This window comes from Culex quinquefasciatus, chromosome 2 (assembly GCF_015732765.1).
Source record: "Culex quinquefasciatus strain JHB chromosome 2, VPISU_Cqui_1.0_pri_paternal, whole genome shotgun sequence".
NCBI lineage: Eukaryota > Metazoa > Arthropoda > Insecta > Diptera > Culicidae > Culex > Culex quinquefasciatus.
Window position 1 is genome coordinate 149,136,917 of NC_051862.1, and position 15,335 is coordinate 149,152,251.

General features: G+C 38.9%; 1 protein-coding gene across 2 annotated transcripts; it reads right to left on the minus strand.

The window, feature by feature from the left end:
* Positions 1–6: 6 nt before the first annotated feature.
* Positions 7–13,366, minus strand: LOC6038922 (zinc finger protein 287). 2 transcript variants are annotated; one of them, XM_038254229.1, is made up of 9 exons: positions 13,085–13,366; positions 5,403–5,820; positions 4,821–5,337; positions 4,392–4,752; positions 3,996–4,181; positions 1,393–1,483; positions 1,197–1,331; positions 1,030–1,129; positions 7–961 (listed from the first exon to the last, which is right to left on the minus strand). In XM_038254229.1, exons 2-9 carry the CDS (start codon positions 5,742–5,744, stop codon positions 867–869), a joined length of 1,827 nt encoding a protein of 608 aa, XP_038110157.1. In that variant the 5' UTR covers positions 5,745–5,820; positions 13,085–13,366; the 3' UTR covers positions 7–866. The 2 variants fall into 2 exon arrangements, with proteins under 2 accessions (XP_038110157.1, XP_038110158.1); XM_038254230.1 differs by lacking the exon at positions 13,085–13,366 and adding an exon at positions 7,475–7,625.
* Positions 13,367–15,335: the final 1,969 nt, after the last annotated feature.

Consider the following 15,335-nt stretch of genomic DNA (forward strand, 5'->3'; position numbering starts at 1 on the left):
CTTTCGTTTGATGTGGTCAACTTTATTTTCCGAAACTTACTGCCATTTATAGTACACTTACTCTCAAAACAACAGAACAAACAGGGTGCCGTTCGTGCTTACTCTTATGTGGTAAAAGGGTTTTTATTTTTCTCTGTACACAATTAAACTGATTGAAAAATCGAAATTCAAGTGCAATTCGTGCTGCACTTTCTTTTACCTAGCTATAAACATACGCATAATTTGTACGAGGGGCCAAACATAGGCATTTACGGAGGGGGGAAAGTAATAAAAATGTTGTTTGTTTTAGTTGATTGTTAGTTTCTATTGGTGATTTCCTGCATTTGTGGTAATGAGTAAAATAAGAATAATCATTCGATTATGGCGCCAAAATTTGAAGTATTTTTTATTCCACAATACATTTAAACCTTATGTACAAAGTTGATATACTATTACATTTGCGTCTTTTTGTGTATATAAATCAATTTCTTCTAGAATTGCGTGGATGCGCTTCACAAATTTTTACAAGTTTTGAAGGTTTCCTTCGAACAGAACTATCACAAAATAGTCCAGATTTATAGGTTTTCTTTTATTCATTTAATTTAAAAAATATCTTCTATCCCTAGCGCAATTTTGTAAGAACTAATAAGATTAACTACGACGAAAAAACGAAACGTAAAGATTTCTTGTTTTAAATATGGCTTCCATCTAGGCTACGCCGTTTGCTGCTCGAGCGCAAACTTGACGATCGAACGGGTTCACTGAATTCCTGAGTGAACACAATAATATTTAGTTTTACCGATTTTTTTTTGTTTAAAAAGAGACAATCTATATCGACAACTAGTTAATCACTACTTTCGAGGCAACGGAATCGACCGTTACACTCTTTACATCGCGCCGATGATGACCTCGCGCGACTTCTCGTCCATCTCGATGATTTCCTCCTTGTGGACGATCTGACCATGCAGTGGCGCGGTTTGGCCTGTGAAAACGTAAATAAAAATGCTTAGTTATTCAAAACTTCAAGACAAAGGGGTCAAATCAGCTTACCATATTTCTCGTGAATGCCACGATGTCGCTTGAGCGCGAACCGATCGGCAAACGCTGCCGAACAGATGTCGCACTTGAACGGTTTCAGACCGGAATGAACCTAAGAAATTAGGATAAAAATTGCGTTATCAAACGGATGTTCAAAGTCGTTTACTAAAAGCACAGACCTTTTCGTGGTTCTTCAAGTGGGCTGCCTGGCTGAACGCCGACTGGCACCGGTTGCACTTGTAGGGCTTCTCACCGGTGTGGATGCGCCGATGGTTCCAGAGGGTGGCGTGCCGGGCGAATCCTTTGTCGCAAACCTTAAAAAATGACTAATTTTTATCAATCTGCTTTTATTAATTTGAATTTGGTTGTGCTTACCTCGCAAACGTACGGTTTCTCGCCGCTGTGCGTTCGCTCGTGATTTTTCAGATGAGGAGACTGCGAAAACTGCATTCCACAGGTGCCACATCTGTGGAGAAAGGGCAAAGAAATTAGAATATTTTACGCTTGAAAAAAATCGTATTGAGTCCCTATCGAATTATTTTAATTATTTATTTCCTAATCTCTTTGTTTTCTTTTGTTTAAAACAGTACTTCACTTCTATGTATAGCACAAACCGCGCGTCAAATGCGCGAACTTTAATGGCAACCATACGGCGAACATCCGCGACTGTGCAGGGCAATTGTTTACAGTCTGTACAGAATTGTCGTAATTCTTAAATTCTTAATTTTTTGATATTCTTAAAATTCTTAAAATTCTTAAAATTCTTAAAGTTCTTAAAATTCTTAAAATTCTTGAAATTCTTAATATTCTTAAAATTCTTAAAGTTCTTAAAATTCTTAAAATTCTTAAAATTCTTAAAAATTTTAAAATTCTTAAAATTCCTAAAAATTTAAAAAAAATTTAAGTTCTTAAAATTCTTAAAATTTTTAAAATTCTTAAAATTCTTAAAATTCTTAAAATTCTTAAAATTCTTAAAATTCTTAAAATTCTTAAAATTCTTAAAATTCTTAAAATTCTTAAAATTCTTAAAATTCTTAAAATTTTTAAAATTCTTAAAATTCTTAAAATTTTTTAAATTCTTAAAATTCTTAAAATTCTTAAAATTCTTAAAATTCTTAAAATTCTTAAAATTCTTAAAATCCTTAAAATTCTTAAAATTATTACAATTTTTTAAATTCTTAAAATTCTTACAAAAATTTAAAATTGTTGAAATTTACTCAATTGCTAAATTCTAAAATTCTAAAAGTCTAAACTTCTTAAATTCTTAAATTAAAAAAAAATAATTCACATTTAAAGAGTGTTAAACTTTTAAGGTACTTTAATTTTTCTAATGCGCCGCAATTCTTGCCACCATCTTAAATTCAGTAGCGTGCCACGCTTCTCGAAGAAGGTGGGGCAATTATATGGACATTTTGAAAATTACGTCGTTTATAGACGCCCCCTGGCCAAATTTAGAACAAATTCCTGAGGATGGTTGGGCATTATTTTTTTCAATTCAATTGTTTTTTGCGAACTGAAGAATTTGAAAAAAAAATGTTGTTTTCCGATTTTCAGGTTGTTTTAAAATTTTAATTTTTTTAACTGTTTTTTTTTTTTTAATTTCAAAGTTTTAAAATTTTTAATTACAGATTTTTTAATAGCAATTATAGTTCAATTCCTGTTAGGATTTTTCGAATAGCAATTTAAGTTCATTTCAATTTTTTTTAGATTTTTTTTTGTAATTTATGTTGTTGATTTTCAAATTGGATATTTCAAATTTAAAGTTTCTGAATTTTCAGATTTAAATGGTTCTCTACGATTTTGCAATTTTTTTTTTTTTAATTTGGATGAAACTTTGTCCACAATTTTTCTATGCAAAAAGAATATTCAAATTAAGTTTTTCCATACAAGTCTCCATTCAATTTTGGGTGTTGGTCATACAAATTCTGTATCTTGAGAAGGATTTTCTGATCTATTTGGTGTTTTCGGCAAAGTTGTAAGCTAAGATTAGGATTTCTTAGAACAAATAGGTACAGGGATTTTTTTATTTAGCTTTTTTATCATCATAAAAAGTTAAATTCCCAAAATAATTATTTTTTAATTTTCGATTTTTTTATATGTTTTTGGGAACCAAAAAGATTTTTTTTTTGCCATAGTGCAGGAAAGTGCAAAATCTGGTTTAGCAGAAATATTTTTTTTAAAGGTCGTGTTTTTTGGAAAATGTCAAAACCCTGGACAAAACAAAATAATACATCATTGTTTTACACCCCTGAGAAACATATTTTTGATAAGCTGAGAGAATTTCCTCACTAAAAGTTAAATTACCAAAATACGTATTTTTTTTAATTTTGATTGTGTTTATATGTTTTAGGGGACAAAAAATACTTCTTCTTTGCCACAGTTCAGGATGGTGCAAAATCTGGTTTAGAAGGTATAATTTTTGAAATTTTTGAAATGTTAGAATTTTTTTTTATTTTTATTTTTTTTTTTTTGTAAAAATGTACCGTTTTGAAATTGAATCTTCTTTTAAGTATTATTTTTCGAATTCTTTTCATTTTTTTTATTTTTTTTTTTTTTTTGAGTTTGGAAAATACTTTTTGAAAATGAGAGAACTTCCTACAAATTTCTCTCTGAGACTTAAAAAATCGGGCAATTAGTAGCCAGCCTCACAATGAATTCTAATCGCTGAAAATTAGTTTTACCGAATTAGCCTAATAAGCCTGTAATTTTCAACTGACGATATCTCGGAACTATTTGTTAGATTTTCAAAGTTTGAAAATGACATTTTTGTAAATTGTCTGATCTTTAAAAAAACAATTTCTAGATTTCATAATCAAACTTAACTTTTGAAAAGGTCTACAAATGGATATTTCCTTATTTCATAGTTTAGATCGAAGATACAGATTTTCGAATATTATAATTGCATTTTTTGTATGAATAGCTGCCGAGAACGCACAGATTTCAACGATCCCTATAAATTCAAAGCTTCAAACACTTACTTGTACGGCTTCTCGCCGGTGTGTATCCGGGTGTGGTTTTTAAGGTACACCGCCTTCGCGAACGCGATCCCGCACACGTTGCACTTGTAATTCTTTTCGCCCGAGTGCAGCTTCTTGTGCGACCAGAGACTCGAATACCGCGAGAACCGACCGCCGCACGTATTGCACGTAAACGGTTTCTCCTGCCTGCAACAACAGATAAAAACAGAAGAAAAAAAAACGTCGGAACCGAGGGTGAATGATAGGCACGGATTGGTTGGGGTTTTTTGGGGGTTTTTAGAGTCTTTATTGCATCTCTCACATGGCCTGGGTCGTTACACGCGTGGTGGACAGTGTGTGGACAATGATTAGTGCGAGACTATGAGTGTTTTGAAAGAGCGCTCTGCTTCTGCTTACGTTTGCTGGTGCTGGTGCATGGACGCGGCCGGACTGGCCGAGGCCGCTGCCGCCGCCGCCGCCGCCAGGTGCTGCTTCTTGCCGCCGACGATGATGACGCCGGAGCCGTTACACTTGTTGCACTTGGTAACCGTGGCCAGGTTGCGCTTCTTGACCGGGTGCGACGGCGCCGGAGCTTGGATCTGGATCTGTTGCTGTTGCTGCTGCTGCTGCTGCTGCTGCTGTTGGATGTGTTCCGTTTTGATCGTGGTGATCTGCGTCGGCATCAGCGAATCGATCGACGAGTTGCTGTTGGACGTGTTGGGAATTTCGCCAATCTCGAACTTGATGTCACCGTCCGGGGCGACGAAGATTTGGGTAGCTGTTTTGATACGGGATGGGATGTTGTTAGTACACTTTTGAAAGGGAAGAACTTGTTGAACAACTTACGTCTGTTGACATTGTGAGCGTTGTCGTTGTTGATGCAAGACTCGCAGCGAATCAGCTTGGGTCCTTTGCGCTTCGGATTGTTCTGGATGGGACCCCCGCAGGTGATGCACTTTTGGATCTTATCCTTGATGTGCGATATCTGGACCACCTGTTGATGCTGTTGTTGTTGCTGCTGCTGTTGTTGCTGGGCTTGCTGCTGTGCCTGCTGTTGAGCTTGCTGTTGGGCTTGCTGCTGAGCTTGCTGCTGCTGCTGTTCAAGATGCTGCTGCTGCGGCGCCGGATCCAGCGCTTCGGTCGCAACGATCTGAATCTGGCCCAGGTTCTGCCCGGTCTCGGAGATGATGTTCTGCGCTTGGACCAGGTTCTGCGGCTGCGTCACCACCGTAATCGCGTCCGACGTGCTCTCGCCGTCCTGGTTGTGCGTCCGCTTGTGGTGGTTCAGCAGCGTCAGGTGGTTGAACATCAACCCGCACACGTCGCACTTGAAGCTGATGTTGGAGATGGTGTTCTGGAAGGACTACAGAGAGAAAACAAGCTGTACAGATTCTGACCCAGTCAAGCTTCCTTCAAACAAAAACCTACCGTGATGGGTTTGTTTACCACCAGCTGCCGTCCGTCCACCGTGATGCCGGTCACGCCGTTCGGGATCTGATTGACCAGCGCGCAGTTCGCGTAGCTGAACGGCTGCAGATACTGCACCGTCTTCGTGTCGTCCGCCAGCTGGGCCAGGTTCACCGTGCTGAGCGCCTGCGACGTCGGCGTCAGCTTCTGGATCATGTTCACGTTGGCGTAGAACGTCGAGAACTCGGGCGTCTGCTGGGTCGCCTTCATCGCGTCGATCTTGACCTGCTTGTTGACGTCGCCCGCCGTCTGATACTGGATGCCGACGGGCGTGCCCGTCTGGATGTTGTTCGTGGTGAACATGATGGGCCCCGTGAAGGCCGCTCCCGCCGACGACTCAATTTTCGGGCCGTTTGCGGTACCGGGTTAGCAAGAAACGCTGCAAGACAAGGTATTCTTTAGAATATTTAAATTTATAATCGCCTCTCGTTCCGAGCTGTACGTACTCCACCGTAGATCGTTTGTAGCACCTTCTGCTCGATTACTTGAAAGGGGTTCGTACGTACAGGTCTCGTGGCCATAAGGGGCGACCCAAGGGGTTTCCAGCATCAAGGATTACTGACTAGCCTGAATGGAATTACCTGGATTACTGTCAATATGTTAAGGATTACTTTTGTTTTCCCAGTATTACTTGGGATTACTAGAAACTACACAGGTTTGCTCAAAATTAATAAGAATTACTTGGAATTACTGCCTAGCTTCCAGCATATTATTAACAGCTTTTTGAATTGGATCGACTGACAGCAGTCAAAAGCACAAAACCACGTGCTAGGAAATTGTCGAACAATGGGGTTAAATCTAGAGTAAATTTTCAAAACAACCTATGAGTCATGAGTTTTCTATGCAGATAGGCATAAGCCCTAGGATAAGCATAAGGCGCTGTTTTCCGACTCGGATCGTACTACTTATCGCGAATTCAGCGGAACTGCCGATGGCCGAACAAGATCCTCCTTCATTGACAGGCTTCGCTCGGTGTTGAACGGGGGTTTGTTTTGAGCGGCAGTTTTGAGTACATGCTGACGCCAACTAGACAGAGGTCCAAGCGGATGTCCGCACCGCGGTAAGTGCGGATATTCCGTATGTCCGAGAAGAATCGGCCGTCGATGAGGACGTGGTCGATATGTGTTTTCGTTCATTGGTGAGGTGTTGTCCAGGTGACTTGGTGGTGTCTTTCCGGGGGAAACGTTCTCCGTACCACTATACCGCGGGAGGTTGTCAATCGACTCAATCACCGGCTTGTACATCTCCTCCCTTCGAATGCGGTGCGATCTTTAAGTCCTTCTGCAAGCAACTGTCTCTGTTTCAGCTTCGCGTAGAACGCTTCCTTCTCGGCATATTAGGATGATTTAATAATAATTGAAGATACGACCCTTAATCCTCAATCTACACATCCGGTCGTTGATCGACTCCCAATCTATCACATGACTCCGCACCTTGCCCAACCCTATGAAGCCGATCCCTTACTTAACATCTCGATAGTGCGATTTGACAGTTGATGTCCGATGCTTAAAATAATTGCATGGTCTTCAAGGGGTTAACCAATCGCGCCAGTACTTTGATTTGCATACACAAGTAAAGTTGCAACCGTGTGCATGCGACCATTATGAAAAACAAGTCTACCAAAGTAGGCCAATAGTCGTCGCGCGATTAGAATATTGAACCTAAACCAAAGCAAACATCAAAAAGTGAATGTAAACACAGTTGGCAGCAGTTGGTGAAGGGGTTATTAGTCTGCTGCGCATACTACCAGCAAAGAGGGTCCGAAACCGTTTTTAAAGTTCGATTTCACCTTGCCCAATACTACGACAGAGACTAGCGGGAGACAGCTGATCAAACTATTGAGGGCGCGAAACGGTTTCTCTTTTATTCTCAGCCGAGCGTGGCAGAGCAGGTTTCGACAATAAGTAAACAATTTACTATCTGAAGAGAACGAACCAAAAAACAAATCCTGAATGGAAGATGGGAACAAAAATAAAACAAAAGACCATCTCGCACACACAATAATCTATACCTGTCGCAACATTCCATCTCACCTCTCCAGATTCCACGAGAGCGCAAAAACAGACAACAGGACGAACCGCGCTCAGAAAGAGAAGCAGCAACAACACAACAAACTGTAGAAAGTGAGATGGAGGAAAGCCTACTTTGTACGAAGCACACAAAGCAACACTTTTTCGGTTGGTAGCATCTTTGCTCACTTTTTTCCTCAAATTCGCTTTGGGGGAACGAACGAAAAAAAAAGTGCGACGGGATGTGTCCAATAAACGAGTACGAGAGATAAAGTGCAGAGAGCGAGTGAGAGAGAAACGGGTAGCTGCTCTCTCACTTTTGCTATAAATACACGACTCTCGCGTGCAAGGAGGTGTGTGAGCGAAACGATCCGAGGCTGACACCAACACATGATGGTGCACTGCGAAAAAAGGGAGCACACGGCGCTTTGCCGTAGAAAGAGATGACACAACACCATATGCATTTGTGTCGGTACGAAGAAAGAGAAACTTTTCGACGGTTTGCATTTGCAAAGGGCGTATACAATTTGTGCGATTGTAACCAGAAAAATTTGAGTAAAAGATTTTAGCTCTTCGCATTGTTCGGCTCCTTGCTGAAGCTCAGTACAATTCAACGAATCATATCTGGGGTAAACATTAAGCCGTAGGGCTGGCCGCAGTCACCTTTATGTTTTATCAGTACATTTCTAGAGTTCTGCCTTTCTCACTGAAGTAGGGCTATATTCCTGCTCAAAAATCTGTTTTGTTTTTTTGTTTTTTGAAAGGGTAATGTAAACCAAATTTTCAGTTTTTGCTTTTAGGGTGTTTTTAATACCCCTGATTCAATGCGGTTTCAAAAACACCCAAAAGTCGAACTGTCACTTTTTACACAGCGCTCACGCACACTATCCCAGCAATTGTTTGGTAGTGTGTGTGAAAAAGGGGTATCAAACTAAAAAGTGACCCCGTTCGTTTGACAACCATCGGGGTTTTGAGTGTACTGAACTAATTTCTGTCTGTCTGTGTTTGTCACACAGTTTTTTCAGCACTGGCAGAACCGATTTAGATCACTGGTCGGATTTGACTCGGTTTAAGGTCCCTTAGATCGAGTTCGAACAAAATTTAAGTTTCGATAAGTAGTTCAAAAGTTATGTTTACAAATGTGTTTTTGCAATTATCCGGATGTTAAATAAGTGCAGGGTGACCACTCAAATCCCATTTTCAAATTCCCGAAATATTCCCGAATCAAATAATAGCCATTTCTCATTTTAAAAATTATTCCAAACAAGAAACTCTTTGAAAAAACGTAAATATCAACAATCAAAAATCTGAATAAATTTAAAACGTAAAACTAATGACAATTTAAAAAAAATACAGAAACTTTACAACAAATTTCAAAACATACTTTGATTCCGAATAGGATCAATCTCCGCCAACTCACACAGCAGTTGCCACGACCCCGCTTCGATTGGCGTGAAGTTTTTGTTATAAGCCTAAGGGGTAACTTTTGTCCTTGATCACGAATCCGCGGTTCGTTTTTTGATATCTTGTGACGGAGGGGCGGTACGGCAGTACGGTCCTTCAATTATTGAACATGCGAAAAAGGATGTTTTTCAATAATTTGCAGCCTCAAAATTTTAAAAACTCTGCCATTTTGCGTTACTAAATGTTGATTTGTCTTGTTGTCAAGATTTCATTTTTTTGTCAATAATAAAAATCAGGTTGAAAGGGTTACATTTTTTACCACTTATGTTATTCAAAATGTGTAAAGAGACAAATTCTTTAATATAAACATAACTTTTAAACTGGACTTAATCAAAATTTCTATGATATGGGTAATTCTCCGCCAACTCACACAGCAGTTGCCCCGACCCCTCTTCGATTTGCGTGAAACTTTGTCCTAAGGGGTAACTTTTGTCCCTGATCACGAATCCGAGGTCCGTTTATGATATCTCGTGACGGAGGGGCGGTACGACCCCTTCCATTTTTGAACATGCGAAAAAAGAGGTGTAATTCAATAATTTGCAGCCTGAAACGGTGATGAGATTGAAATTTGGGGTCAAAGAGACTTTTATGTAAAATTAGACGCCCGATTTGATGGCGTACTCAGAATTCCGAAAAAACGTATTTTTCATCGAAAAAAACACTAAAAAAGTTTTAAAAATTCTCCCATTTTCCGTTACTCGACTGTAAAAAAATTTGGAACATGTCATTTTATGGGAAATTTAATGTACTTTTCGAATCTACATTGACCCAGAAGGGTCATTTTTTCATTTAGAACAAAAATTTTCATTTTAAAATTTCGTGTTTTTTCTAACTTTGCAGGGTTATTTTTTAGAGTGTAAAAATGTTTTACAAAGTTGTAAAACAGACAATTACAAAAAATTTGATATATAGACATAAGGGGTTTGCTTATAAACATCACGAGTTATCGCGATTTTACGAAAAAAAAGTTTTGAAAAAGTTGGTCGTCATCGATCATGGCCGTTCATGGTCACTCGCGACAGACACGGACGACGAAACAAAGAGAAACGCAAAAATTAACTTTCTCAAAACTTTTTTTCGTAAAATCGCAATAACTCGTGATGTTTATAAGCAAATCCCTTATGTCTATAAGGCTTTCTAGCTTTCTAGGTTTCCTATCTCTTTCTAGCAAAATTTTTTTGTCAAGCGACTTCTAGCTGGTTTATTTGACTGACTGCCCGATATGTCAGCCAACATACTTCGCAGGGCTGTGACAGCTACAGCTCGATCATTGTTTGCATCAGGACACTGTGACGAGGAGTTCGTCATTTTTGAGTTAAATTATATTTTTTTCACTGGGCCTAGAAAACCTTATATATCAAAATTTTTGTAATTGTCTGCTCTACAACTTTGTAGAACATTGTTAAACTCTAAAAAAAAAACCCTGCAAAGTTAGAAAAAAACACGACATTTTAAAATGAAAATTTTTGTTCTAAATGAAAAAATGACCCTTCTGGGTCAATGTAGATTTGGAAAGTACATTAAATTTCTCATAAAATGACATATTCCATAAATTTTACAGTCAAGTAACGGAAAATGGGAGAATTTTTAAAACTTTTTTAGTGTTTTATTCGATGAAAAATACGTTTTTTTCGGAATTCTGAGTACGTCTAATTTCACATAAAAGTCCCTTTGACACCAAATTTCTATCTCATTACCGTTTCAGGCTGCAAATTATTGAAAAACACCTCTTTTTTCGCATGTTCAAAAATGGAAGGGGTCGTACCGCTCCTCCGTCACGAGATATCAAAAAACGGATTCGTGATCAGGGACAAAAGTTACCCCTTAGGACAAAGTTTCACGCAAATCGAAAAGGGGTCGGGGCAACTTTTCCCGATTTCGTGTGAGTTGGTAGAGAATTACCCATATATTTTTATTGCAATGTAAATATTTTTAACATGTTTTCAAAACGAAAATTAGAATTTCCATTCTTTCATTCAAAACTAAGAATGGTCGGTTTTTATTCTATATTCAAGTTTTCCGATAACTGAAAATCAAGATTTATATTGGAAAAAAATTGAAATGACATTTAAAGAACCACCAAAAATAAACAGTTGCAGAGCACAAGTTGGAATCCTTTGACTAATAATCGAGCAATGTGACAAAATGAAATAGAATTATAACTTTACGCTGGCCATAACTGTTAAAATCTTTTTTGTATAATAGTTTATTCCTAACTTTGTTGTTGTTTCAAGTTTAATTTTATCTCTTTTTTGATAAAGTAAAATTAGTAAAAATGTTTTGATTCATCAAAACATATAAGGCTTTCTAGTCAGAAATTTACCAACACATTCAAAGTATGTTTACATCACAGCTGGACGTTTGTTTGCATCAGGTTTCCTATCTCTTTCTAGCAAAAGTTTTTTGTCAGGCGACTTCTAGCTGGGTTTTTTGACTCACCGCCCGATATGTCAGCAAACATATTTCGCAGGGCTGTGACAGCTCGAGCTCGGTCTTTCTTTGCATCAGGACACTGTGACGAAGAGTTCGTCATTTTTGGGTTAAACTATTTTTTTTTTCACTGGGGCTAGAAAGCCTTATTATGAAAATCTGTGTCAAATCGATCCAATATTTAAGGTGAAGCCGTTGATCATTTTCGAAGAAAATTGATCCTCACTATAAAATATTCTGTATTAAATTCAATTCAACGAATTTTTGCACCAAAAGGAATCAGCATGTACCGGTTGTTGCCTTCTTGAAGCCACTGAAGGATTTTTTGATCTAAATCAATTGTGCTTCAAAATTTATATAATTTTGTGGCACAGTCATTGCTGTCCTAGTTGGCAATCATTGATTAATGACGATTTCCATAACATTACAAGGAGTGGGATAATCGTTACCAAAAGGAATCAGCATGTGTAGAGCACTATTCTAAACAACTTGTAGAAGGAATTTTGTCAAAATATTGAAAGCGACGCAAAATTTATATATTTGAACGAAAAATCATGACAATGATGGAAGTCTTCACGTTAATCAATGTCTTTAATAACCTTTGCTTTTTCAAATAGATTGAAATTGTGAAAGGAACTTTAGATTTAAAGTGAGTTTTTTTTGAGTAGAGTAATTCAATGATTGAGCGATTCCGTGTAGCTATTGGTTGTTGCGTTTGAACAGGAATACCGAAACGATTCGAATTGAATTCCGTTTCAGAATTCCGATCGAGTTGACTGGGTTGCGGTCCAATGCCGAGGTCGCTGGGCATTGTTCGGCCCCGCCTAAACATAGATGCATGCATCTGAAGTAAACTAGATCTATATTTAGATTTCCAATCCCCTCAGGCAAATCAGGGATCAGCGCGTATTTAATATAAGAAGATAACTGCCGACTGCTTAGCAGTCCCAGACCACCAATCCTAAGGTGTGAGTTCGAATCCCACCTGATTCATTTTCGCTTTTGTTCATGTTCAAAGTTCTAATTCCTGATTCCAAATATTAAAGGTACCGACCGGGATTTGATCCCTGAACCTTCTGCTTGTGAGACAGAAGCCGTAACCATTAAGCCACGGAGCCGGTTAAATCCTCCAGAGGCTACTTGTTAGCTTATAAACGGGAAATTCTCGCATTTTTGGCAGAAAACTGTTGTGTTGCAGACATCATCTCTACTTGGGACGTAAGATTCAAGTACCTAGAATGGCACACCGAGGGCATGCGACGGGAACGCTCAACATCTTCAATTTATTTGGATGGACACCGCAGATAGAGCTTTAAGACAAAGTTCTTTGTCAAAAATTACAAATTCCTATTTAAAAATGAAATTTTAGCATTTAAATGAGAAAAAAAGTTGAACTAAATTAGACTAGACCCTTTGCAAAAGTATGCTAAGTAGCCCAAGCACACATACAAACATACCCTCAGACTGGCCACGAACCAAATCGGAGCGAAAATTTGAATCAACTTTTTCGAGCCAAGCTCGGTTTCATTCACAAAAAATCGTAAAATTTTAATGCGGTAAAATTTATTCGATTTTCCCAAAATATTTTCCAAAAAAATACGAACTGTCAAAAAGAGAATATCCCGCCAATCCCAAAACTAGAAGGCGATGGAAAAATTCGAGCGAGACGCCGTGTCACAGCAGCAAGCCAGCAACGAAAGACCAAGATGGCAGCTGGCGGGGAGGGAATCATTTTTTCACCTGGGATCGACCACAGCTGCAGGGCCTCAATCCGGGAGGGGTTCGGGCCGGGTCCGGTCCGTAGCAGGTTCCTGCGGGGTTCGCACTTTTCAACGAATGTTTCACGCAAGCACTTAGGCGCCCAGGTCAGGCCAAAATAACACACACTTTCCGTGTGGCACACACAATTTTCTGTCTCGCTTTAATGGCGGCCACCGAGACACGACTGAGACAGCAAAGAGAAAAAGAGGCGCTTTTTTCTGTTCCTTCTTCGCAGGCAACGAACAAACTTCGACTGTTCTGCACTCTTCAATCTTTTACACAAGAGCAAGAGAGAGCAGGCTGGTTTGGTAGCCGCGCGTTGCGAGAAGAGAGCGAGAAACGAGCAGCGCAGTGTGGTCGTCGCAGCTCACACGCACACAAGCGCACGCTGGCGAAATTCTCTCTCGTTCTGTTTTTTGTGCCCCCACCTCGCTCTCGCAAAACGGCCGTGTTGTCGCACTCACACACACACTCGAATCTGTGTGAAAACTGTGTGTGAGTTGATAAAGTGGTCGACTTTACGACCTTTGTAAAGATGACGGCTGAATTTTGGTAACCGGACTTGCAAAGCAGACCAAAATGTCTGTAATTTATCGAGCCGGAAAGATTTCAAGCAAAACAAAATTAATTGCCCAATGTGGATCCTTAAGGAATTCTCACGTTTGATTGTATCAAGGGAATGATGGAAAGAGAGGAATCACAAATCCCTATAAATAATTTCAAGATTTTTCAGGTGTAAACCGAAAACGCGATCTAAAATTAAAATGGAAGGATAAGGCTTTTAACTGCTTATTTAATTGTCGGTGTACAGGACGCCGCACTGTTTAATCATTTTCTGACGTACATTCAATTTTGCAGTCCAAACCCAGTCATTGAATTGGAAAAATAAAATTCTTTTTCAAATTTTCTTTTCTTGATTTGTGTGCACCTAAGTTGAAGACCAAGATTGTTTACTTTTTGCTCTTTGGTCTGACAGTCTTGGTCTGACAGATTTGGTCTGTCAGTTTTATCATGGATTTTGGTCTGGTCTAGGCGAGGGATAGGACCACGTTCTGAGATCTCTTTTTGTGTCTCGTGATTCCCAGCAATGTCATTCTCTCTCTATCACTCCTACCCTTTTCCTCGACTCTCACCGCTAAGTCTCTCAATCTCTCAGAAAACTGCAATGAGAGAACGCGAGATGGCGATTAGGAGCCGACCACGCAAGACGTACCGTTCAACTGCCTTTTGCGAAATTGGTTTTGTGGCGGCTTTTGTGGTTAAACGCGGTTGCGGTAGCATGATCGTGGAAGCGGGAATGAGAGAGAAAAGGAAAATGTCAATCGCGAGTGTGTAAACACGAAAACGTGTTCGGCTATGTTCGGCACTGAGAGTTTCAATGAGGAGAGAAAAGCAGTTGTATTTGAGTCATGAATATTCAGGCGGGATAATTGTAGTTGCTGAGAGCTGATATTTTGATATTTTTACAACCCTGTTCATGGCATTAAAATATACATTTTCATTTTGCCGAGATATAGCAATTTCAAGTGAGCAGTTTCAAAAAACGGGTGCCACGATATCTCAACATTGTCTTGACCAAATCGGCTCAAAATTTTGGTGAAGACTCGTTAAACCGACCCGTGTGCATGACGAAGCCCGATTTTCAAAAAGTTTATTTTAAAAAAGATAAAAATATTTTTGTGTTTTTCATATAAAAACCGTTAGTTTTTTATTTTTTTTTATAAAGCTAATTTTAAAAATTGAGCTTCGTCATGCCCACGGGAAACATCTTAAGAGTCTTCACCTCAAATTTCAGCCAATTTAGTCCATCCCATCTCGAGATATCGTGGCACCCGTAAATCAACTCGGGGTTTAGAGAAAAACGCCAACAAAGTTTGACAGCCCAATTTGCGCTTGGCAGAATTTTGAACTTAAATCGTCTCTTACTCAGCTTAATCATGAAATATCTTCATAAAACTTTCAGGAGTGATTAATAATCATCTTCTGAGTGGATTTATCAAATATTCTGAATATAAAATTTTGTGATTTTCTACATGTATGTAATCCCTTAAAAAGAAATATCTCTTCTAACCGATCGAAACGCGACAATTTTCTAGCAAAAGATGCTGGAACACGTGAAACTAGACAAAATAGAACACATACTACTGATTATAGAACAGCTCATTTACCAGTAAGAAATAAGTCATGCATGTGCTTAAACAGCCTCCTTCTTTGTAAGCGGTATACGCAC